Below are 19,944 nucleotides of genomic sequence, written 5' to 3' on the forward strand. Positions count from 1 at the left end.
ATTTCTTGGATATAAAGGGACAAACACCTTCTGTCTATACATACTGAATAATTCTCCCTCCACTGTTGTGGTGGTTTGAATAAGAATGGGCCACCATAGGCTCATATGTTTAAAAGCTTAGTCATTAGGGAGTGGCATTACTTGAAATAAATTAGGAGGTGTGGCCTTGTTGGAGGAAGTATCACATGGCGGGGTGGGCTTTGAGAGCTGAAAAGCTCAAACCAGGTCCAGAGTCTGTCTCTCTCTGCTGCTTGGGAATCCAGATGTAGAACTCTCAGCTACCTCTCCCTGTGTGCCATCACACTCCCTGCCATGAGAATAATGGACTAATCCTCTGAAGCTGTAAGCCAGCCCCAATTCAATGCTTTCTTTTAGAAGCGTTGCCGTAGTCACGTCTCTTCACAGCAATAGAACAGTGGCTAAGACAAGGTGTCTGTGGTGAATTTGTAAATATAATAAACACTTTTTATTCGACTGTACTTCTCACCACATCTTAACTTCCACATTGTCTCCCCATGACGAAGTGCATTTATCCCATCTCGTAGAGATGAATTCAGCTCAAGTTTGAATAAGTCATTCTTTCTCTTAAGTATCCACTCCATCGCCACCTGGATAAGAATGACAGAGAAGATACATTGTGGCAAGCTTGCATCACATCCAGACACTGAAACAAATATGGACAGCAGGCAGTGTTCCTCTCTGGATTACTCAGTATGTGTAAAATCGGCCTTTAGACTGTGCCTTGCCTTGAGTGACTCCATTTTATAAGGACCACTTGGCCCAATGTTGAATGCAAATGCAGAGAGGGGCATGATGACTGCACAGGCTGAGGCAAAGGCTGATAAGTAGCTTACTCCTAAAATGAAAAAGGAAGTTTAAAAAGGTACCATATACACGTTTATCAAAAGTAGGCTGGGAACATGTAAGTCCTTGAGCATATTGAAACCATAGCAGAGGGGACGAAGAGATGGCTCAGCAGTTAAGAGCACTGACTGCTTTTCCCGAGGACCTAGGTTTAATTCCCAGCACCCACATGGCAGTTCACAACTCTCTGTAACTCCAACATCAGACACCCTCACACAGACCTATACATGGGCAAAACATCAATGCACATAAAAATAAATTATTTTAAAAACCATAGCAGAAAATCCAGGCCCAAGAACTTAATATAAAAACAACAGACCAAAGTAGTTTATAACCTGACCCCTTAAACAGGACACATGTGTGGTATGGTAGCACACACATGCCTTTGATCCCATTACTTGGGAAGCAGAGGCAGGTGGATGTCTGTGAGTTCCAGGTCAGCCCAGTCTAGATAGGGAGTTCCAGCCAGGAAACCTTGTCTTTAAAAAAAAATGGAGGCCTCCTAACAGAGATACCAAAGGCTTCACCACACTGTCATCTGACTAGTTGGTGCGTGTGTGTGTGTGTGTGTGTGTGTGTGTGTGTGTATGTGTGTGTGTGTGTGTGTGTGTGTATGTGTGTATCTGTCTGTCTGTGCATCTCTCTGTGTGTATATGTCTGCCTCTATGTGTCTGTCTGTCTGTCTCTGTCTCTCTGTCCCTCTGTCTCTCTGTCTGTCTGTCTGCATACCAACAGGCAGAGAGCTCCCAATAACCTCCAGGCCTTCAGCTCAGCTTCACCACCACTGTTTGACATGACCTGTTCAAATTGCTGTCTATCCCTCTGTCCCACCCATCTATCTGGTCCTGGTCTTGCACCTCCTCTTCACAGTCTTGCCCCCTAAAGCTTGACTGACCCCTGTGGCCTGCCTCTGAAAGCCAAGCCTAACTCTATGACACCAGCAGTCCTCTAACTTAATGTCTTACCCAATCACTACAGCTGCTGTCTTTGCAATCTGCTTCTGCTTTCGGCAAAGAATTGAATGGCTTCTGTAACTGTAACCATTCTCTAACACACACACACACACTCATATTGTGGTTAGTTTTTCTGTCAACTTGACATAGCTATAGTCATCTGAGAAGAGGGACCCTCAGTTGAAAAGATGCTTTCATAAGATTGGCCTACTGTTAGCAAGTCCAAGAGACACTTTCTTGATTAATGATTGATGTGGGAGGGCCCTGCCCATTGTGGGTGGAGCTGTCCCCAGGCAGCTAGTCCTGACTTGTATGAAAAAGCAATCTGAAAATCCATGGAAAATAAGCCAGCAAGCAGCACTCCTCCACAGCCTCTGCTTTAGTTTCTGGCTTCAGGTTTCTGTCTTGAGTTCCTGTCCTGACTTCCCTTCTGGATTCTGCGAGGCTGACACTAAGTATTCTTATTCTACATTCCAATATAAAGATATTATTACTATTATTTATGATATATGATTCTAATTGTTCAATGTAGACAGGAGACTTATGAACAAACCAAAAATTTAGTTATAAACTACTCATCCTGAGGCTGAGAGCAGGCGTGGCTCAGTGCGTGGCTCAGTGGCAAGACTCTTGGTTAGCATGGGGAAGCTTTGGCTTGACGACGCGCACAGAATTGCAAAAGAGAAAAGGAAGTGTATGATTTGAGTATGGATGTGCCTTTCATGGAACCAGATAGGGCTAAGGCATGTCTGATATAGATGCTTAAAGGAGAGCCACTTCACTGTATTTTATAGAGAGGTCTTGTATTCATTCCTAACTCGCATTTGTTCGTGGAGGCACAATACTAGGATTTACGGTTTAGGCCTAAAGGAGGTTTCCTCCTTAGGGAGGAAATCGCCACAGCACTGTAAGCCTTGCCCTTGATGGTATCTTTCTTACCCTGGACTTTACTGTGGAACCTAAAAATGTCAGTATTCTTTCTCTCTCAGTTCTTTGCTCAGCTGTTTGCAGCTAAGACCAGACAGAGGCGGGTGCTTTCTCTAAAGAGACTCAGGGTAGAACGGAGCCACAGAAGTGCGGGGAGAGAGGCCTGAGCAGGTGGTTTGACTGCGAGGACCCCATGACTGCCGAGTAGTGGACGTGGCTCCAGCAGAGTTACAGGAACCAAGGATGGCCGCGATGGCGCATCATAGGACCAGTTCCATAGCACAGGTGGTCATCATTCTGTCTGTGTGGTCTTCTAGCTTTGCTCTCCTGGCAAACTGTTCTTTTTCCTGTGTGCTCTCTCCCTTCATCTCTCAGTGTGTCCTTGTGCATCTCCACACCTTAAACTTGTGATCGTCCTGCTTGAGCCACCCAAGTGCTGAGATTACAGCTGTGTGTCACTACACCTTGCTCAACTGTCTTTTTTAAAAAAAACAAAAACAAAAACATTTCCTCCTGAAAACAGGCAGATTTGAAAGCCCCTATTTGCTACTAAGAATACCACAATTCTCATATGAGAATATCATCTTTGGGCCTTCTTTTCATATAAGGGCTAAGTGACCTTGCGAACTCCTCAAATGTTGCTACTCTCTCTCTCCGTCACAGAGTAGGTATCAAGTTAAATTTCTGGAGCTAGAAAAGATGGCTGTGGAGAAGTTGTACAGAGAGAGAATGTATGTGGTGTGGATGTGCTGTTATTCTAAACAGAACTCTGATGCTGTTCTTATCAGTGAGTATTTCAGGATCAAACAGGCTACTGTCTAGTCTGTATTGGGGTGTGTGTGTGTGTGAGTGTGCGTGTGCATGTATGTGTGTGTGTGTGTGTGTATGTGTGTGTGTCTGAGGGCCAGAAGTTGACATTGTGTGTTTTTAGTCACTCACTCTCTCCGTCTCCTAAGTCTCGTCTGTACTAATTGCACCTCGTGCTGTAGATTGAGGAGGGCTAAGACAGACCGCACACAACTCCGCAGAGCATCTGTAACGAGAAGCAAGAGGAAAACGAGATGACATTGTAAAAATCCCAAGTCCAAGGCTTTATCTCCCAGAGCGCTTTTCACGGATGGTACTGTTGGAAGCAGGGGAGTGACTCCAACTCTTGTTCTGAAAATTGGTTATTGAACTGTATTTGGCTTGGTAATTTTAGGGGATTCAAACGTTTATCTACTCAACTTTAGCAGAGGAGTGTGAAGTGCTGTGAACCCAAGCCAATCTCCACTCAGCTACAAAGCAGGTGTCTACATCACAGTCTGCAGCTGGGTGGAAGGGGCCGCAGTGCGGTGGGACACCATTCTCAAGAGTGTCCATAGTTGTTTTCTGTAAGTTAAGTTACCAATTAAATCGCATTAGCATCTCTCTGTCTCTATCATTCCCAGTCTTCTCAGAAGAGCTAGGCATTAAAATACAGTGCAAAGTGTGGGTTTGGGGGAATTATACATCCCTCTTCACATAGCAATGCATATACTTCATATTTCAATAGCAAAGGTCACAGATATAAGCAATTTGATAGAACAACTCATTCTGTGTGTACATGTTATGCTATCATGTGGTTTTCATGAGAGCAGAGACTTATGTCTGTGTCCCCAGCACAGAGTAGGTATCAAGTTAAATTTCTGGAGCTAGAAAAGATGGCTGTGGAGAAGTTGTACAGAGAGAGAATGTATGTGGTGTGGATGTGCTGTTATTCTAAACAGAACTCTGATGCTGTTCTTATCAGTGAGTATTTCAGGATCAAACAGGCTACTGTCTAGTCTGTATTGGGGTGTGTGTGTGAGAGTGTGCGTGTGCATGTATGTGTGTGTGTGTGTGTGTGTGTGTGTGTGTATGTGTGTGTGTCTGAGGGCCAGAAGTTGACGTTGTGTGTTTTTAGTCACTCACTCTGCCTCATTACTTGAAACAGGATCTCTCACTGTACCTAGAGCAGCTGGACTGGCTGGCTGGTCAGGGAGCGCTGGAAATCTGCCTGTCTATGCCGCTCTAGGGTTGGTTAAAGACACACACCACTGTGTTGGCTTCTTACATGGGTGCTGGGACCCTACACTCAGGTCCTCATGCTTGTGTGGCAAACGTTTTACCAGCTGTGGCGGTTTAAATGTCATGTCCGCCATACTCACTTTGACTTCGTCATCCCCAGTGATGTCACTGTTTGAGTAGGCTTAGGAGAAATGGCCTTGCTGGGAGATGGCTTTGAGAGTTTAAAGACTCACACCATTTCTATTTTGTTCTCTTCCTATTTCAAGCAGATGTGAACTTTTAACTTCCGGCTTCTCGCCTGCCCGGTTGTGATGTTTTATCACAGCAATAGAAAAATAAGACACCAGCCGAGGCCTGTGTTGCTTTTGATTTCAGCCTGTGTTGCTTTTGATTTCCTGATGAATGAAGACTAGCCTGGGAGCCTTATCTCAGGGAGGCCATGCTGATTCTGAGCATCCTGTCTCCTTTGAGGACCTTCTGATTAAAGGGGTTATTATTGGCCAAGGAACTTGGGTTAGGCATTCTTGAATTTCTGCATATGTCAATGGAGCATACGGCTTGTTTTATGATATGACAGGATGTAAAAGTAATGTTTTAATCTTGAGAGCAAGTTCAGTAATACACAGGGCTTTCGAAACTTCTATGATGCTTCAAATATCATCTCTGTATTTGAAGCAGTATTTCAAAGTACTACTCAGGCCTTTCAGAGTGAAGAGATTCTATCTAAATTGTCAATTTATTTGTGAGTCTGCCATCTTGTACCTACTTTGCATAATTAATATTGTAAACAATATTAATGATGTTTTTTGATATTGGACTGGGGAAGGAAAATTTAATTTTAAATGTATTCTGCAAATAATTTGATAGTTGATTCTGTAAGTGTCATTTTTAATGTACTTATAATTATTTTCCAAACAACTCCTCTGGCAATAAGCCACATTATATAGCAAATAATCTCTTTATCTTCTTGGATTAAATAAAACGACATATTCATCTCTGTCTTTTTTCGGATTTTACTTGCTGTGACTCACTTTGCCTGCAAAGTGAATTTTAAAAATAAATAATACATTTGTATGACCTTTTGTTTTCTCACTCTATATGAAAGAGAAAAAAAAAGAATGAATGCAAACTTAAGAATATGAAATGCCTGAAAACATCTCATTAAAATTCCAGAAGATAGACAATGGTAGTCATTTCTTAGGACCGCCATGACAAGGCTTTGAAAACAGTGTGGCTTAACTCAGCAGAAGTGAGTTGTCTCTAGCTCTGGAAACTGTAAATCTAAGATCAGGTGTCAGTAGACTGCCACTTCTCTGTCTCTCTGAAACCTGGAAAGAATTCCTCCTTATTTCTCCCTGGCTTTTGGTACTTTGTCAGCAATCTTTGACATGACTTGCTTTGTAGATGTACCCCAACATTCTGCTGTCATCGCGTGGCTATCTCCCTATAGGAAATCCAGACGTTATTGAATTAGGAGTCCACCCTGCTCCGCTGTGACTTCCCATAGAAAATCACATTGGCAATGACCCTATTTTACAGCCCCATCTCATTCTGAGACACTGGGAGTAGGGCTTGAGCATATATGTTTTTTGAAAGGGACTGGTCATAGCAGTATGCACCTATAATCCCAGAACTCAGGAGAAAGAGCTCAGTGAATTCAAGGTCAGTCTGGTTTGTATAGTGGTCAACCAGAGCTACATAATGACAGCCTATCTTTGCAAAAGAAAGAAAGAAAAAACCAAAAAGGCATAATACTCCATTTATAATAACAGTTTTCTGTCAAAATTTAACAAATATTTGGATCTGGAGAGATGGCTCAGAGCTTAAGAGCACTGATTCACCCTGTAACTTTGAAATTCAACTCCCCTGCTCTTGATCACTCACAACACTTCTACAGAATAAACATTCATGTTCAGGAACCGAACCACTAATGTCTAAGTAATGGTGTTTTCTCTTAGAAATATGGTTCTTTTGGTAATAGGAAAAAAATTCTGATTTCTGTTAAGTAGATCACTGTGTGTTTGTGTTTCTATTTTTCAGAAGTCCAAAAGCAATGAGCCCCCTCAAAGACAATAGAAAAGAGGGGGTTGGGGCGAGAGCTCAGTTGGCAGAAATGCTTGTTTGGTGAGCACTCAAAATCATAATGGCCATGTATGGTGGCTCATACCTATAATCCCAGCTCTCAGCAGGTTGAAACGGGATGATTGCTGTGAGTTTGAGTCCAGCCTGGGCAACAGAGAAAGACCCTGTCTCAAAAATGCTCTCGGAATCTTTGGTAATATTGACTATATAATAATATTGACAATTTTTTGTTAAATGCAGTATTTAAATTAATTCCATGTGTTTTCCTTTTCTTTCTTTTTTTTATTTTGTTCTTGTTTTGGTTTGGGTTTTAGTTTTGATTTTTTAAAGACAGGGCTTCTCTGTGTAGCCCTGGCTGTCCTGGAGCTTGCTCTGTAGATCAGGCTGCCTCAGACTCAGAAAGAACCACCTGCTTTTGCCTCCCAAGGAGTGGGATTAAAGATGTGTGCCACCACTGGTTCATGCATTTCTTTTTATTTGCTAGGACATTTTATATCATATTTGTTGCTTGTATTGCCTTTCTGTTACTGATTTATAATTATACTTGATTTGAACAAGCTGGTATGATTATATAATACAGGTATTGGTTAGTCTTGATCTACATCCCACGAACTCATATTTTAAAGCTAACATTCTAAGTGTGTTGTTGTTCCAAGTGCAATACATATTTAGCCCCTTTATAATGTAGAACTATATGTTCCACCTCATTGATTTAGGATTGATCATTTGATTCCCTTTGGCTGGTGACCTATGAGTGTCAGGGAGTAATCCTACTCGAGATGCTTTAAAAGGCTGTCATATAGCCTACTAACTCTCTACTGCTGTGTGACAAAGCAAGGTGTTTACTAGAGGAGGTAGCTCTTTCAGTCTGGACACTCAAATGAAGATATCATAGAGTAGAGCCTTTGAAGATATGCAGTCCTCAATGAGAACTGTTGTCCCGGAAGATGTCAAAGGTAGGAAGAGAGGACAAAGATGGAACTAGTGCGGCATCTATTTCCCCTCCAGCCACCAAGTGTGTTTCAGCACACTTGAAGACAATTCATCAGCATCATGGGAGATTCTGCTTAACTCCAGCTTGAAATTCTATGAGACTATGTGTCTCTAATTTGGTTCCCAGCATTATGTAGTATCCATTATAGCTCAACCCATACTATAGAAATTAATAAAGACCAAGGGCAGGCGTATGGTTTCAGTGACCTGGAGTTCATACATATTTAAAGAACACGACTGGGTCATGGTGTCTCTTCATGGCACTAAAGCAGTGGCAAAGAGAGGTACCAGAGCTCTAGTGAGAGATTAATAACAAATTGTTCAAATGTATGATTTATGAAATGAGGGACTTTTAAAGTCAACCAAATGACAATGAACTGCAAGCAAGTGCAGAAAGTTAAGACTATTTAGGAGTTTTTTTCTTTTTTTGCATTTAAATACACAAATGTTATTAAAATTCTAACATGCCTAGCTGGTGAAGTATTATGTATCCAGTAAAAATTTAGCAATATTATAGAAATTTACTTATAGAAAGAGAAAAATAATAATACTCAGCTATTAAGAACGCGGACATCATGAGTTTTGCAAGCAAATGCAAAAACTCAGGATAGAAAATACTATCCTGAGTGAGGTAACTCAGCCCCAAAAGGACAGGCATGGTATATACTCACTAATAAGTGGATATTAGCCATAAAGTACAGAACACCCAGGATACAATCCACAGAACTCAAGAAGGTTAACAAGTCAAAGGGCCCAAGTGAGGATGCCTCAATCTTACCTGGGTGAGAGAAGAAAGCAGTCACGGGGAGCAGAGGGAGGGAGAGACCTGGGTGGGAGAGGGCGTCCCACCCAGGAAGGGAAGTGAGGAACATGACTGGGTATTGGGGTGAGGAGAGGAACAGGACTGAAGGTCTGAGGGCCAGCAGAAAGAATGGAAACAGGCAACTTCGGGAGGTAGGAGGTGGGGGGACCCTCTAGAGTGTACTGGACACCTGGGAGGTAACAGACTCTCAGGGCTCAAAGAGTGGGACCCTGGATGAAGTGCTCTACAGTGGGGAGGGGGAACTTGTATAGTCCACCTCCAATGGAAGATCAAGACGTCAAGTGGAGGGATGGGGCTGCCATCCAACAGTCAAAAGCTCTGACCCAGAATTGTTCCTGTCTGAAAGAACTGTGGGGACAAAAATGGAGAAGAGACTGAGGGAAAGGAGGTCCAGTGACCGGCCCAAATTGGGATCCAGCTCAAGAGGAGACCCCAAGGCCTGACACTCTTACTGATGCTATGGTGTGCTTACAGACAGGAACATAGCATCGCTGCCCTCTGAAGGGCCCAACAAGCAACTGAAAGAGTCAGATGAAAATACTAGCACCCAACCAATGGACAAAAGCCAGGAACCCCTGTGGTTGAATTGGGGGAAAGCTAGAAAAAGCTGAGGAGGAGGGTGGTCCCATGAGAAGACCAGCAGTCTCAACTGACCTGGATCCCTGAGATTGCTCAGACACCGAGCCACCAACCAGGCAGCATACAGCATACACTAGCTGATATGAGCCACCTCCCCCCCAACACACACCCTCACACCCACACATATACAGCAGAGGACTGCCTGGCCTCAGTGAGAAAAGATGCACCTAGCCCTTGAGAGACTTGAGGTCCCAGAGAGTGGGGAAGTCTGGTGGGATGAGGGTGGGGGTGTGGGACATCCTCTTGGAGACAGGGGTGAGGAGCTGTGGGGGGAGCAGACTGGGAGGGGGATGAAGACTTGACTGTAAAACAGAATTCAAGAATAAAAGAAAAGGAAATTGAAAAGTAGGAGAATAGTTATTAAAAGGTAGGTAGAACAATACAAGTGTGGCCATGAATAATAATGGCATATTTCTTGGGGTTGGTTATACTATGAATGACTTTCCATTTGTTTTAAAGGTTTCTGGATTTTTCTACTGTATCATTTATTCTTACAATGAAAATAAGCTAAAATGTAATAAGATATTTAATAATGTTCTTCACTAATAAGAATATGTGTAGATGAATACATATCAAAAAATGTCCTTTGGATTTTAAACCAAAATTGTAATTATATGTAAATGTCATTTAATAAACTTGAAACAGACTTTCTCAGGCTTCTAACAAGTCTACAAACCCCATCATGTTGTTACTTCTGTTCTTTGCATTGTCGTTATTATTATATTATTACATTATTATTATTGCTGTTGTTATTGCTTATTCATGTTTTTATTTTGTAGTATAGCTTGTTTTATTTTGTTTTTGTTTGTTGGAACAGGGTTAACATGTAGCCAAGGTTGGCCTTGAACTCCTGATTTTCTCCTCTTCAGCTCTGGAATGCTGGTGTTAGAGGCTTGTACCATCACACCAGTCTGTATCGTTTTGGGGGGAGGTTCATTTGTTTGCTTGTTTGTTTTTTCGTGTTTATTACATGCATGATCTTGGTCTAGAGAGTTGCTCTCCAGTCCCCCATGATAAAATGACAAAAGTATCTGGGAACAGTAACGTGTTAAATTCATCTTCCCTTAGATCCTGCTGGCTGCATGCTTCCTGGGAACGTTCATGTTTCAGGTTGTATTGCAGAAGCTAGGGGATAATGCGTAGGCAGTTATTGTGTCAGGGTTGTTTAAGGTGAACAGAGCAGAGCAACTGGCACTCATTAGAATGGAGAACTCCCTTTCCAATGGCTTTGGCAGGAGTAACTGAAGATTTTACACTCTCAAGCAGATAGGCTAAATTTTTATATAACCCTGTAGAGTACTATTTGTATATCAGTGAGTGGACGTAGGGTGATAGCCACTCTCCAGTTTTCTTCTTCTATTTTTGTTTTTTGTTTGTTTGTTTGTTTTGTTTTTGTTTTTTCGAGACAGGGTTTCTCTGTATAGCCCTGGCTGTCCTGGAACTCACTCTGTAGACCAGGCTGGCCTCGAACTCAGAAATCTGCCTGCCTCTGCCTCCCAAGTGCTGGGATTAAAGGTGTGCACCTCATGCCCGGCTCCAATTTTCTTCTTAAGAAAGAGACTATAAGGCTTTTCTGGGTTCCAGATAAAGCAATGGGCAGAAGATTTTGTTTTTTGTTTTTTGTTTTTGTTTGTTTGTTTTTAATTTCCTTAACTTGATTGTAGTGTGAAGCTGAGGATTAGGGAGCATAACCTAACCTCTAACGTTCAGCCATCAGCCATGACAGCTGATTTCCTGCCAGGCCCAACCTCCTCACAGGTTGAAATCTATAGAAGAGAAGGGATGGTTTTTAATTTTAGAAGCATTAGAATATATTTATAGCCAGGCAGTGGTGGTGCACGCCTTTAATCCCAGCACTTGGGAGGCAGAGGCAGGCAGATTTCTGAGTTTGAGGCCAGCCTGGTCTACAGAGTGAGTTCCAGGACAGCCAGGGCTACACAGAGAAACCCTGTCTCGAAAAAAAAAAAAAAAGAATATATTTATAATGTGTGTGTGTGTGTGTGTGTGTGTGTGTGTGTGTGTGTGTGTGTGTGTACACCAGGACAGGGATCTTCTATAATTCAGTAATTAAGAGAATTGAGAATGGTGTCAGAGCTGATTAAAATGAGGAGTCAATGGCTGAAAATTTATGTGGAAAAAAAGGAATATTCAGCCAGTCGGTGGAGGTACATGGTTTTCATCTCAGCACTCAGGAGGCAAAGGTGGGTGGATCTCTGAGTTTGAGGACTGCAGAGTGAGTCCCAGGAAAGCCAGGGGTACACAGAGAAACCTTGTCTTGAGAATCCAAAAACCATAAAATAAAAAGACTCCACCACCCATTATTCCACACCCTAATCTTCAGAATCTCTGATTGCATTAAATTACACCACAAAGGGGACTTATGGCTACAGATGAAGATCAGCTCTGCATCAGACTTGATTGTAGGAAGAGAACCTGGACCACTCAGATTAGCTCAGTGTAATCACAAGGGTCTCTAAAGAGGAAGAGGGTGGCACAAGAGAGAGTCAAGAGAGAGTTGTGACTGAATTCAGGACAGCGAACCACTGCTGGCTTTCAGGACAGAGAGATGAGTCTAAGAACCAAGGAGGAAACTGCACAATGACAACTGGAAAAGGTAAGGAGTAAATTCTCCTCTGGAATACCCAGAAAGAAATGGAGCCCTGCAAAAATCTTGAGCTTATCCCAGCAAGCTCTGTGTAAGATTTCTTCTCTCCAGTATTATATTAGTAATTGTACTGGCTGGGTTTGTGTGCCAACTTGACATAGGAGTTATCACAGAGAAGGGAGCTTCAGTTGGGGAAGTGCCCCCATGAGATCCAGCTGTGGGGCATTTTCTCAACTAGTGATCAAGGGGGTAGGGCCCCTTGTAGGTGGTGCCATCCCTGGGCTGGAAGTCTTGGGTTCTATAAGAGAGGAGGCTGAGCAAGCCAGGGAAAGCAAGCCAGTAAGGAACATCCCTCCATGGCCTCTGCATCAGCTCCTGCTTCCTGACCTGCTTGAGTTCCAGTCCTGACTTCCTTTGGTGATGAACAGCAATGTGGAAAGTGTAAGCTGAATAAACCCTTTCCTCCCCAACCCTGACCAAGACAGTAATAAATACATTGTTGGAAGCTACTGCATTTGAGGCACATTTTAATAGCAGAAACAGAATACTAACACAGTAGAAAAGATTTCGTTATCAACAACTCGGAGTTTAAATAGAATATCAAACAAAGACCCAGACATGGAGGCTCAAACAGTCCCTAGAACCTCAGCATCCCACGGAATGTATGCTTTAAAAGTGGCGGTACATCTCATTTATTAAGACTCCCGTATGAAGCTGCCTTTGCAGACCCTGCGGAGCATCCTTTTGCAGGCAGCTAATAGAAGGAGGAGTATATTCCAGCAAGGTGAGTGACTCAGCACTTAGCAGAGATGCTTTGCCCAACACAGGCTTATTAATCACTGCTGGGAGTAGGAATGAGCAAATTGATGACTTGACAGTTCAGTAGAGCTCCCTGCTCCACATCCTCCCAGAAAACTGGGGAGAGCCAACTCATCAATAACTCTGAAATCAATTCTTGCTCCCTCAGCCAGTTTTTAGGCAAAAGGAGTAATGGCCTGATGTGAAACAACTGCTTCTGTTTGTGAGGTGTGGTTTTGCCAAGCTTTTCTTACCTTCGATTAAAGTAAGCTGGGTAACCCAGTAACCCTTAGGAATTGACTCCGAGCCTGTGGGGAGGCTTATCAAGTAGGAAGTAATTAGCAGGCATTGAAAATGATTATTTAAAAAAAGCACAAGCTAAAAGCTAAAAAAAAAAAAAAAAAAGTATAGTTTTTGCCTCCTCTGGCATCCATCGTGTCTTCATGGGAACACTCTGGAATAATTTCATTCATTCCTCTTTGGTGGGTGAATGTCTCAAACTTTGTTGACTATGTTTTAGGACAAGTGGCTGGCTTAGGAATTTTGTAGGAATAAATTTGACGCCACGAGAAGGAAGTTAGATGGTCAGATAAGAGCACGGGGCAAGGGCACATTGTGCGAGCTGGTCTTCGTTGAGCTGGTGAAACATGGGCTAATGTGGGAGAAACCAGTTTGACAATGAGATCAGTATAGGGGAGGCTGAGAGGAGACTAGGTCTCTTTGATGTTATTCAAACTCTGGAATCTACTTGTGACTAAAGAAGTGGTCATCTGTCTCTGCTGTGTGTCTCAGTTGCTCTGTCATTGAGCCTTTGATTTCTCCTATGTTGGTTTATGCTTAATTTGTTATTGGACCTTTGTTGCATTCATTTTCCTCTTTATCCATGAAGGACATATTCCAAGGTGCTCAGGGGAGGCCTAGAACTGCAATTACTAGTAGTACTTGATCCTACATACGTTGTATCTGTTACCCTGTATGTACATAACTGTAACTGAGTTCAATTTATATAACAGGCATAGTAAAAAGGAAATTGAGACTAAAATAGAAAAAAAAAATCACAAGAGTATACCTGATACGTTATATGTGTGTATTCTCTCAAAATATCCTACTGCCCTGTACTGTGTCTCGAGTGCTGTAAGGACGATATGGAGCTAGGACAAAATGGAGCTAGGCTAGGTGTCATGGCCCATGCCTATAGTCCTGGCACTTGGCAAGCAAAAGCAGGTGGGACTTGGTGAGTTCCAGGTTAGCCCAGTGCTACAAGAGAAAGAGAGCTTGGAGAGAAAGAGAGGTGTGTGGGGGAGGGGCAGGAAGGGAGGGAGAGAGAGAAAGAGGGAGGGAGAGAGGGAAGGAGGGAGGGAGAGAGAGAGAGAGAGAGAGAGAGAGAGAGAGAGAGAGAGAGAGAGAGAGAGAGAGAGAGAGAGACGACCTATGCCAGGAGATGAAGTGAGGTAGATGACCTGACACCATGACAGGAGGATGCTCTTTGTTTTAAACTGAGATGACGCAAAGCTTGGTCATATCACTCAAAACTGAGTACAATTTAACTGAAAAATTTCCCCCTGGATGTTTTCTTTTCCTTTTTTAAAAACAAAATCCCACCTAGCCCAGGCTGGCCTTAAACTCACTGTGTAGCCGACCGAGGATGACCTTATTAAACTCATCCTGCCCCGTCTCTCTAGAACGGGGATGACAGATGTGCCCCAGCACACCCAGATTCTTTTGGGGGATGCTACCATGGGTTATCTCCTTTTGGTAATCAGGAGAGTTCCAAGCCTACACGCTATATTTAAAAAAGATGCCTTAGGTCATCAAGATGGCTCCTCAGTCAAGGCATTTGCTGCCAAGTCTGACTTCCACTATGGGTCTGTGGTTACTCAGAGATTCACCGTGGTCATGAGTAAATTTTAATAAGAAGAGGCTTATTATTTAGGTGCTGGTGCACCAGGGTTGTACCTGAGAGCACTCCCAAGATGTAGCACCTAGCCATATCTGCCCAGGGTTTAGAAAGGCAAAGCCGCGGGATTATATGCACTCTGACTGGGTGTAGGCAGGGTCTTATATTAACACGCTTGCCTTGCCGTTGTCCTGATCATCTTTTTTGAACAGAGTTTGATTACAAAAGTAAAAATGCCAGTTAGTCACATGACCTGTTACCATGCCAGAAGAGAGTGTTTTATGAGCTCAGTCAATTTAAGAATAGTCTTCAATGTCTGGGAAGAGGAGGAAATAGGCCAACAAGATACAGTCAGTTCACCCTGAGAACGCTGTACATGTGTGTGTGTGTGTGTGTGTGTGTGTGTGTGTGTGTATACTGTAATCATATTTTATTTATGGGTTAGGTATGAAGGTCAGAGGACAACTTTCAGGAGTTAGTGATCTCCTACCGTGTGAATTGTGGATACTCAGGTAGGGTGATGGTTTTTTTGAGACAGGTTTTTTTTTTTTTCCTCTGTGTAGCCCTGGCTGTCCTGGAACTCACTCTGTAGACCAGGCTGGCCTCAGACTCAGAAATCCGCCTACCTCTGCCTCCCAAGTGCTGGGATTAAAGGCGTGCACCACCACTGCCTGGTTTACACTTAAGGTTTTAACTACTGTGCTTACAGTGTGTACAAGTTGTCTTCTGGGTTTTTTTGTTTGTGTTTTTTGTTTTTTTTTTAATTCTGTTTTTTTTGTTTGTTTGTTTGTTTTTTTTTTTTTTGGTTTTTCGAGACAGGGTTACAAGTTGTCTTCTGACCTCTACACATATGCCATGACCTGCCTGCCCTAACCCATAAATAAAATGTGCTTAAAGTAATTTTTGAAGTTGGAGAGCAGTAAGGAAAGAGAAAGAGAGGACTATCAGGGGGAAGATGAAAACATTCTCTCAGCAGAATCTTTGCTTCAGTGCCTTAGCAGAGCAGCTCAGCTCCGACTGTGGACTCAGTCTATTTTCTAGTGTTCCTAAACGGCCTGGGACTGTATTCAGTGAATTAACTGAAACTGAAATACCATCAGCTCATACAGTTTTGTTTGAAGCTTGAGGAAGGACTTAGAAACAGACAGCATTTGCCTTTGAGATTTCTATATTCTAGGAGAGATAACACAAGGAGAAAAATCTTGCTGTTATTGAGAGTGGGAATACTAAAGGTCTAACTTTAGTATAAATCAGATGCATTATTATCTACTTATGTATAGTTACTTATAGTCATGAAATTCAGGGATACAGAAGAGGCAGAAGGATATCAAATTCAGCTACTAAGAATAAAAAGATCACTGATCTAGTCAGCAACACTAAGTCTTAGAATGAAACCTATCTTGCTGATAAAATGATTTAGAATTTCCAGGCATCTAGAACTGCGAGGAAAAAGAAGTTGTGTTGTTTAAAGTACTCAGTTTGTTGTATTTGTTTTGACACTCCAGGTGAACCAAGATGCGTGTATGTGTGTGTGTGTGTGTGTGTGTGTGTGTGTGTACACACACACAAACCCACACATACTTGGTGAGAGAAGCAGGTTAAACACATAATTAAAAAGAAATTCTAGACAATGATAAATATTCTAAAATAGGGGACAAATTATACTCCAGCAATGCACAGAAGATAACGTGTTAGCTGAGTTGGGGTGATGGGTAATCTATGCTGCAGATTGTGGGGATCCGAATGTGGACATTGGCCTTAGAAGAAAAGTTTACAACATTCTAGAGTGTCCTTTGACTCCAAGGCAGCGGCTGCCTGGCACCTGGGCTGCCGTGAATCATGAAGATGATTATACGTCTGAGAGAGTAGGAGCTTAGCGATACTGGTTCCAAAGTTGGAGTATAGATCTGTAGTCAGTTCCCTGTCCTCTGCCTCTCTCTTCTGCTTTTTTTCCTTTTTTCTTTGTGCCTCTTCTCTGGGTCTCAGCAGATGACCCCCCTCCCCTGCATACCTTTTTCTAGCCAGACATGGAAGCCACATTCAGGTCTTCTTTCCTTTCCTTTTTCTCCCACAGCATCACCACAATGCAGGATTTCATTGTTCTCCCTAGTCCTGTGCAATGGCCTCCCCATGATCTTTCTAATCCTGATGATGTCACACTTCTGCTTAAAGTTGTAGCTTGACTCTCTAGACTGGAGGGTTAAGTTCAGAAGTTTTGGCATGTATGCAGGCAGGACACTGTATATATAAAAAATAAATTTTTAAAAATATTTTTAATTAAAAATATGACATCATTTTTTCCCTTTCCTTCCAACTTCTCCCAGGCCCAGTGTGATGTTTTTCTTAGCACACCTTGCCTGTCTGTAGTCCAAATCTTTCATCCCCCAAAGCCATTTACATTCAGTCAGCTCACACCAAATTGTCCCGAATATTCTGTTACTTTATATGCTCTGTTCCTTTATTTGGAACCTCCTTCCCCTTTCATACACAACTTCTCCTTTTCCTTCAAGATTTTAAGGTCAGAATTAACTTTTTCCAGGAACCCCTGATTAACCCAGCTTATGGCCGTATTTGCTGTTACTCTACTGTCTCTCAGAAGGTCAGTGTTATGTTCATTTTTTTTCTCCATGCGTCTGTCACATAGCCGATTTCATTGGTGTTTCAAATAAGAACCTAAATACATGGTTTGGTGAATCACTGTCTGCCGAGATCTTAGAAAATTCTGAAGCTTCTGTATACGGAAGTAAAGAGATTTTTGAGGTTCGGAAGCCAGCGAGGAAAATCTCCTGAGTGCTGGATAAGACAAAAATGACCTCGCTGGTTTCACTTAACATTTCCCTGCCAATTGGCTCGTAGGAGAGGTGGAATCAAAACAAGGAGAAAAACTACATTTCCCGTCATGCCTCTGGAACCTACTCTCGGTGACTCTCAACGTCCCGCCCGACTCACTCGGAAACGAAAGAATCACTTCCGGTTTTGCAACCCCGGGAACCGGTGGCGTCGATCGGCCCTTTAAGGCCTTACTCCGAGGCTCCGCCTTCGCTTCGGTCTTTCTGGAAAGGCAGCTTTGGTCTGGACCGAGCGGGGCAGGTATTACCCGGCCGCTGTGGGGGGACTTCTGCGGCCGTGTGCTTCACGGGGCCGGGAGGGTCGGTTCCTCTGGAGGTTTGGGATTCCGACCGGCTCTGGAAGCAGGTCGGAGGGTCGTCGCCCAGCACTGACGTTTTGCTCTTCTTTGCTGTCGCAGCGTCCCGGGCTCCTGTGTGTCTCCCATGGCGGATACGACCCCGAACGGCCCCCAAGGGGCGGGCGCTGTGGTAAGTGAGCGGCCTGGTCGCCCGGCTCCATCAGTAAGAGTTGGCGAGGAGCAGGAAGTGTTGAGAAGGCTAGAGCGTTCTAGAAGCCGCTGCCTGCCGGACTAGGGTTAGGGAGTGGAGTGCGGGAGAGAGGAGCTCCCAAGTTTGTTTCAGAAGTGACAACAGGCAGTTCTGGAGCAGGTGGCTGTCACCTATCAGCTGGGAATGTTGGGCCTCCTTGCCCCTTCCCACACCTCGGTCTTCAGCCCTAAGGTTGAAGAGACCATTTGAGGCTGAGGCTTCAACCCACACGCCTCGTGGTGCGCGTAGTATTGTCCTTTGTACCTACGTTAAGCCTTTTAAGAAAGTTTTCAGAGAGAGAAAGTGGTGTTTTTCTTCGATTAGTCGTTTACAAAGAGGAATACTGCCCTTTTGTAAACTTTATAATTAAAAAATGTTCTACAGTTCCACCTGAGGCAGTTTTTGTTCTTTAGCCCTTAAGTTGAAGTTTAGATTTTTTAAAAGCTTTTAACAACACCCCTGTATCCACGCACTTAATTTGTTGACCCATTTGGAAATTCCTGCTAACCCACAAATACTTTTTCCTTTTTTGTTTTTTTGGGTTTTTTTTTTTTTTTGGTTTTGGTTTTGGTTTTGGTTTTTCCAAGACTTGGGTTTCTCTGTGTAGCCCTGGCTGTCCTGGAACTCACTCTGTAGACCAGGCTGGCCTTGAACTCAAAAATCCTGTCTGTGCCTCCCAAGTACTGGGAGTAAAGGCATGAGCCACCACTGCCCGACAACCCACAAATACTTAAGTAGTATTTTCCACTTCACTACATTTGGGGAATTTAACATTGATGTATGTTAACCTAATTTGTAGCTCATGTTCAGATTTCCTTAACTGACCATTGTCCCTTCCCCTCTTTGGGATGCAGCCCTTGCATTTATGACTCTTGTCTCTTTACTCACAGTCAGTCAATGGAAATTCCTCTATTCTCTCTCTTTGGGCTTTGAAGACACAGCTAGTTTCAAAAGTCTAAACCTGTTTTGCAGAAGGATCTAGAAACTGAAATTACATTTTGATTATGTCCTTCTCAAGACACAAGAACCATTTTATGTTGATTCTTTGGTGAATTCAGGTGTGATGTTTAAGGTGATAGCAACTGATTTACCAGTGTAAAAATAGATTTCCCCCTTGATAATTAAAAAGTTGTCTGGCCTGATAATTTGAAACTGTGAATAATTTTTCCTCAAGTATTCACTTCAAAGATCTATTAGAATATTTTTGTTGTTGGTGGTCTGGAACTATATATATCATATATCAGGCAGGTCACTCCTAAAAACTTAAACCAGCATTTAAGTTCCTTTATTGTGTAGTAGAGTGTCATACATACAAAAGACCCAGGTGAAGGCCTGGGTGGATGGGCTCGTGTTTATGAGTGAGTGTTGCTTTTGCAGAAGACCCTAGTTCAGTTCCCAGCACCCACAGTGGGGGGCTTACAGTCGCCTGTAACTCCAGCTCCAGGGGGATCCTCTGGACTCCATAGGTTACTGGATGCACCACACATACTCACAATTAAAAAGAACAAAATCAAATCTTTAAAAATAGATGTCTGAAATGGACAATTCAGTGACTTGCTAAAGAATGAAAACCATCTACAAATATTATTTTATTAGGGAGTGTCATGTGTGGAGGTCAGAGAACAACTTTTAAGTTCTCTGCATGTATGGTGGTCTCAGGGTCCAAACCTCAGTCATCAGTCTTGGGAGCATGTGCCTTTACTCCTGGGCCGTCTTGATGGCCCAACAAATGGATTGTAAAGAGAAGGCTCTAAACAAACTGAGCATGGTAATCTAGATTTCATCCTCGTGTTTAACTCCTACTATTGTCAGTCAGCTCAATTTAGTGGTATCACAGTATCATAGCTGGGTCTAGATAGAATAAACTAGCAGCATATTTTATTCTTGAAATTGATAGCATGTAATGAAAAGGCATGTAATAAGATACACTTGAATTTTTTTTTTTTTTTTTTTTTTTT

General features: G+C 42.8%; 2 protein-coding genes across 3 annotated transcripts in view; one reads left to right on the plus strand and one right to left on the minus strand.

The window, feature by feature from the left end:
- Positions 1–455: 455 nt before the first annotated feature.
- LOC116071114 lies at positions 456–18,147 on the minus strand. Its single transcript, XM_031342525.1, has 3 exons — positions 16,621–18,147; positions 3,684–3,777; positions 456–608 (listed from the first exon to the last, which is right to left on the minus strand). The coding sequence occupies exons 1-3, from the start codon at positions 16,829–16,831 to the stop codon at positions 554–556; spliced, it is 360 nt and encodes a 119-aa protein (XP_031198385.1). The 5' UTR covers positions 16,832–18,147; the 3' UTR covers positions 456–553.
- Positions 17,463–19,944, plus strand: part of Tmem33 (transmembrane protein 33) — a 20,951-nt gene continuing 18,469 nt past the window's right edge. For both annotated transcript variants that reach the window (XM_031342523.1, XM_031342524.1), the window contains exons 1-2: positions 17,463–17,699; positions 17,857–17,926. In XM_031342523.1, coding sequence (XP_031198383.1) covers positions 17,882–17,926 — 45 coding nt within the window. In that variant the 5' untranslated portion in view covers positions 17,463–17,699; positions 17,857–17,881. The remainder of the gene's footprint in view (positions 17,700–17,856; positions 17,927–19,944) is intronic.

Source organism: Mastomys coucha, unplaced genomic scaffold (assembly GCF_008632895.1).
Source record: "Mastomys coucha isolate ucsf_1 unplaced genomic scaffold, UCSF_Mcou_1 pScaffold22, whole genome shotgun sequence".
In the NCBI taxonomy this organism is placed as follows: Eukaryota; Metazoa; Chordata; class Mammalia; order Rodentia; family Muridae; genus Mastomys; species Mastomys coucha.